This window comes from Gadus chalcogrammus, chromosome 18, assembly GCF_026213295.1.
Source record: "Gadus chalcogrammus isolate NIFS_2021 chromosome 18, NIFS_Gcha_1.0, whole genome shotgun sequence".
Lineage (NCBI taxonomy): Eukaryota > Metazoa > Chordata > Actinopteri > Gadiformes > Gadidae > Gadus > Gadus chalcogrammus.
In genome coordinates, this window is record NC_079429.1 from 3,565,502 (window position 1) to 3,570,501 (window position 5,000).

General features: G+C 53.2%; 2 protein-coding genes across 2 annotated transcripts in view; both read left to right on the forward strand.

Annotated features, from left to right (window-relative positions):
• The first annotated feature begins 1,616 nt into the window (after positions 1 to 1,616).
• On the forward strand, positions 1,617 to 3,584 carry meox1 (mesenchyme homeobox 1). Its single transcript, XM_056577419.1, has one exon. It carries the CDS (start codon positions 2,216 to 2,218, stop codon positions 2,771 to 2,773), a length of 558 nt encoding a protein of 185 aa, XP_056433394.1. The 5' UTR covers positions 1,617 to 2,215; the 3' UTR covers positions 2,774 to 3,584.
• Positions 3,585 to 4,439: 855 nt separating this feature from the next.
• LOC130371743 (ETS translocation variant 4-like) overlaps positions 4,440 to 5,000 on the forward strand; it is a 7,636-nt gene continuing 7,075 nt past the window's right edge. The window contains exon 1 of the mRNA XM_056577602.1: positions 4,440 to 4,473. Coding sequence (XP_056433577.1) covers positions 4,440 to 4,473 — 34 coding nt within the window. The remainder of the gene's footprint in view (positions 4,474 to 5,000) is intronic.

The window sequence follows — 5,000 nt, forward strand, 5'->3', positions numbered from 1 at the left end:
GATGAGATAACCCTACTCCTCTGCCAACGAGACGATTCGGAGCGAGCAAGGACACGGCGAGAAGTCGAACGCCCCGGCCTGCTAGCCAGGGGGAGTCAGAGGAGGGGGGGGGGGGGGAGCAGGGGGGAGGCATTGGGGGAGGCATGGGGGAGAAAGGGGGACGAAGCGGCCCTCTCTCGCTCTCTCTCAGAGAGGAGCTGGGGGGATTTATTGGGTTATTGATACGATGAAATGGAGCCCCGGCATAAACGAGCTTCGACCAGAAGGTTTCGGCCGCATTCGGAGACGTTACTTCACTGGAAATGATCTCGGAATCCTTTCCCAGTGCACAAAGGAACGCCGTCATCAGTCCTCCAGATTTACGGCTCACTCGCCCAGGGGGATCCGGGCAGTGGACCCGGAGCGCTCGGCTCTCCGGCTCTGGGGGGTCGAGGCAGCGTCACGTCTGGCCTTCACCGCATCAGACCACCAGACCCGTTCATCATCATCATCATCATCATCTCGGTCTCGTCCCACAGCCACTCGCTCTCTCTGCGTAGGGCGGCATGTGGCCCAGGAGGTACGGCGGGTTGGCTGGGAACCGGCAGGTTGCCGGTTCGATCCCCGGCTCCTCCTAGCTGAGCGTCGAGGTGTCCCTGAGCGAGACGCCTCGCCCTGACTGCTCCAGACGAGCCGGCTGTCGACACCGCCGTCGGTGGGTGAATGTGTGCATGAACGGGTGAATGTGAGGCAATATTGTAAAGCGCTTTGAGCGGCCACTGGTTGGTAATGCACGGTATAATGCAGTCCATTTACCCTGAGAGCTCTGGACTGGGCATCCTGGAAATACGGTTTTGAAATATCATCTTGTGTTTGGATAAAGAGCCAAAGCTCTCGAAGGTGTGAGAGGCGCTGGACCCCAGCCAGATGGATCTGGGTGTGTACCCGCCTGGGGTCTTTACACACCCACACGCACATGTGGGCGCACATGCACACACACACGCACACACACACACGCACACACACACATAACCCCACAGCCACATACATTCACTTATAGACGCAAGAAGAAGGGAATGACGTCCAACATGAGGTTTGAAGGGTGGAAAGAGCTCTGAGTTCAGGTTCCTCTGGAGGTGTTTGAGACGGCTGCTCCTGAGTGCCTCGGGGGTCCGGAGGCACTCAGGAGCCGACATAAACCCCCAAAGTCGGGGTCCCGCGGGGCCGGGGTGGCGGAGGTTCCCCCTCAGTCTCTGAGGAACCAAAGAGCCGCTCCTAAGGGCCCCTAGATGTGGGTATTAAAGCGCGGGGTGTGATTAATAGAGGATGAGGCCGTGCTGGTCAGGACCCAGCGACATGTGGTGTGGGAGGAGCCAGGCCCACTCAGGGTCTGCTGACGGCCCATAAAGCCGCCGCTCCGTCCCACCTTTGCGATTTTAAGAAGAAGAAAAAAAAAAAAAAGAACGGGAGGAGGGGTCGCTTGTCAAGAATGCCTTAGAAGAGTTGTGAAAACAGCCAGCCAGGGGGGGGGGGGGGGGGGGGGGGGGGAGGCAAGGGGAGGGCAAGGGGGGAGGCAAGGGGAGGGCAGGGGGGAGGCAAGGGGAGGGCAAGGGGGAGGAACGCTGCGGAGAGGGAGAGCATTCACACCCAGCCTCGAGCCAGTCCCCTCAAGGCAGAGAGAGAGAGACGCAGAGAGAGACACAGAGAGAGAGACACAGAGAGACTGAGAGAGACACAGAGAGACACAGAGAGACACAGAGAGAGAGAGAGACACAGAGAGACTGAGAGAGACACAGAGAGACTGAGAGAGACACAGAGAGAGACACAGAGGGAGAGCCTGAGGAACAGAGAGCCTGAGGAACAGAGAGCCTGAGGAACCGAGAGGAGAACGTCGGGAGCAGAGAGGAGAACGTGGACGTGGGGAACGTGGGGAGCAGCAGCTCCGAGCAGAGATCGCCAGCGGGGGAGCGTTCATCCCGGGACGTCCCGGGCCGAGGTAGAGTCCCCAGGTCGGCTGCACACAGAGCGGACAGGGCTGACCCACAGGTGTCGGAGGGGAAGACCATGTCTGGCGTCTAGTCCACTAGTGCGTTCTCCGGGGGGATCCGAGCGCTCACACCACCAGGCAGCTCCCGGCGGTTCTGTCCGGTCCGTCCTGAGGCAGCCGGCAGACGGACGGGATTCAACCTCCTCCACGAGGACCCTCCATCAGCACCCAGGCCAGCGAGGCTCCAGCATGGACCAGCCGGCCAGCAGCTGCATGCGTAGCGCCCACCCGGGCGGCTCCATCTGGGGCTGCATGAGGAACCCCCACACGGGGGTCCCGGGCGGCGGGGGGCTGCAGTCGCCATACCAGCAGAACCCCTTCTCCCTGCACCAGAAGCCCGAGTCCTTCCTGGCCTACACGGACTTCCCCAGCTCCTGCCTGGTGCCGCCGGCGCCGCAGCACGCCGTCTACCCCCGCGACGACCGGCTGTACCCGGACCCGGCCGCCGCCGTCGCCGTGCCGACGGGGGGCTACCAGCGCGCCGGCGACGGCGGCTGGCAGTTCAACCCGTGCGAGACGACGCACAGGCCGCCGGCGAGGGGGCCGGACACCTGCCAGCCCCCGCCGCCGCCGCCGCCGCCCGTCGCCACGGCGACCGACGGCGCCGGGGGAGGGGGGGCGGCGGGCGGCGAGATGGACCCCGCTGGGTGCATGGAGGGGGAGTACTCCCCCCAGAGCGCGGCCTCGGGAGACTCGGACAAGAAGGGCGGCAAGAGGAAGAGAGACGTCACGGGTGAGTGTTGTTGAACCAGTAGGACCAGTGGGGACCAGTAGAACCAGGGACCAGTTGTTGATGGAACCAGTAGAACCAGTAGGAACAGTAAAACCAGTGACCAGTTGTTGATGGAACCAGTAGAACCAATTGGAATAGTAAAACCAGTGACCAGTTATTGGTGGAACCAAAACCAATAGAACCAGTAGAACCAGCTGTTTATGGAACCAGTAAAACCAATAGAACCAGTAGAACCAATTGTTGATTGAACCAGTAGAACCAGTAGAAACAGGGCTCAGCGGTGTACGATGAAGTGATGATGACGATGTTGGGGATGACGATGAAGGTGGGAGGAAATAGAGGTGGAGGGTTTGCGTGAAGACAAAAGATGAATCCACGAGTACCACAAGGTGGGAACAGAACCTGGGAGACTTCTTTACTTCATTCAGTTCATTGTTCACTTGCATTTATTTGCAAGTAAAATGTCCCATAAGAGTAAAGCATAGACACACGTTTAGACCGTTCTGCACGACGCAGCACGACAAGGACCATCAGCCGGAGGTTACGGCTTGGTCAAACGTTTCCGAAGCTTTCCTAAGCCACTTAAAGCCTGGTTAAAGCCTGCTTGAAGCCTGGTTGAAGCCTGGTTTAGGCCTGGTCGAAGCCTGGTTGAAGCCTGGTTTAGGCCGCAGTGTGTGTGTCCGAGCCGGGAAATGATTGTGTCTCCGACACCACATAACTATGTGAAAGGTGAAGTCCCATTTGTGTTGAAACACACACTTAAAGCAGCGGGCGCATCCTCTTATTGTTCAGGGAAGCCATTTTTCAGAAGTCCAGTTGATTGATGGGACAAGGGAAATGCTCTTCGTCATTGCATCTGTGTGTGTGTGTGTGTGTGTGTGTGTGTGTGTGTGTATGTATGTGTATGTGTATGTGTATGTGTGTGTGTGTGTGTGTGTGTGTGTGTGTGTGTGTGTGTGTGTGTGTGTGTGTGTGTGTGTGTGTGTGTGTGTGTGTGTGTCTGTACATGCCAAACAAGCATTGTCATACAAACTCCATTTCTGAGAAACTAACAAGAGACTTGCTGCTCGTAACCAAACACACACAAATACGTGCGTGGGTGTGCGTGTGTGTGTGTGGAGATGTGCATGTGTAGGTGTGTGCGTGTGTGGGTTTATTGAATATGCTATTGTTTAATAGAATCAGGCCAGCATTCCGGATGTGAGGAATAACTTAAATTGTTTTTATTTTAGTCATAGAATTATTAACAGAATAGTTGTAATAATTATAAATATAGTGCATTCTTAAAATTAAAAAATAAACACAAAGGATGTTCAAATGAAGGTTCTTCTGGAACGTTCTGAGCAGATGTGCGCTGTGGAACTTTAAGGGGAAATGCGGTTCTCTTTCCACTAGTTTTCATTGAAATATCCCAACAAAATAAAATCCAAAATCCTTCAATAAGATCATTAAATAATAATATAGGAGCTCTTCATCCCTTTGGAAATCCAGATGGTCTTTTGTGAAGCAGAAACGCTTATATATTTTATATATATATATATTTAAAAAGCCAAACCACAATGTCTGTGATTCCATATGGCTGATGAGGCCGATTGCCAAATCATGTAATGAAACTGTCAATTACTCCTCTCCGAGCCGAGGGCTCTTATCCCGGCATCTCCAAACATTCTCCTGCTAACCATGGCCCCAGACGTGGGAACGTTTCCAACCCAAAGTGCGATACTTTGATATAATGACGTTTACCTCACAGGGCAAAAACACAAAGTCTGCTTAAATGAGGAAAGGGTTTTCGCTTTAATCCTCAAAGTGCAGAATCGAGCGAGTTCATATGTTAATGAAATCGCTGTAAAGCGCTTTTTAAAGTATCCACAACTTCATCTTTTCATTTCTGTGTTATTTATCAACCTCGCAAAAAAATCGCTGTAAAGCGCTTTTTAAAGTATCCACAACTTCATCTTTTCATTTCTGTGTTATTTATCAACCTCGCAAATTCCATTATTCAATACTACTATTGTTTATAAGATGTGATCATCGAAACACATGCTGTATAAAACAGTATATTATGTGGTAACCTCATCGATAAAATATGTAATACTACTAGTTAAAAAGAATATGACTCCCATGAACCCCTACTAACCTTTCTCAAATATATAATATTAGAAATCACACTGGGTTTGTGAAACACAGCATCAAAAAAGGGACTGGAACCCATTATATACCGTCCGTCATATTAGCAATAAC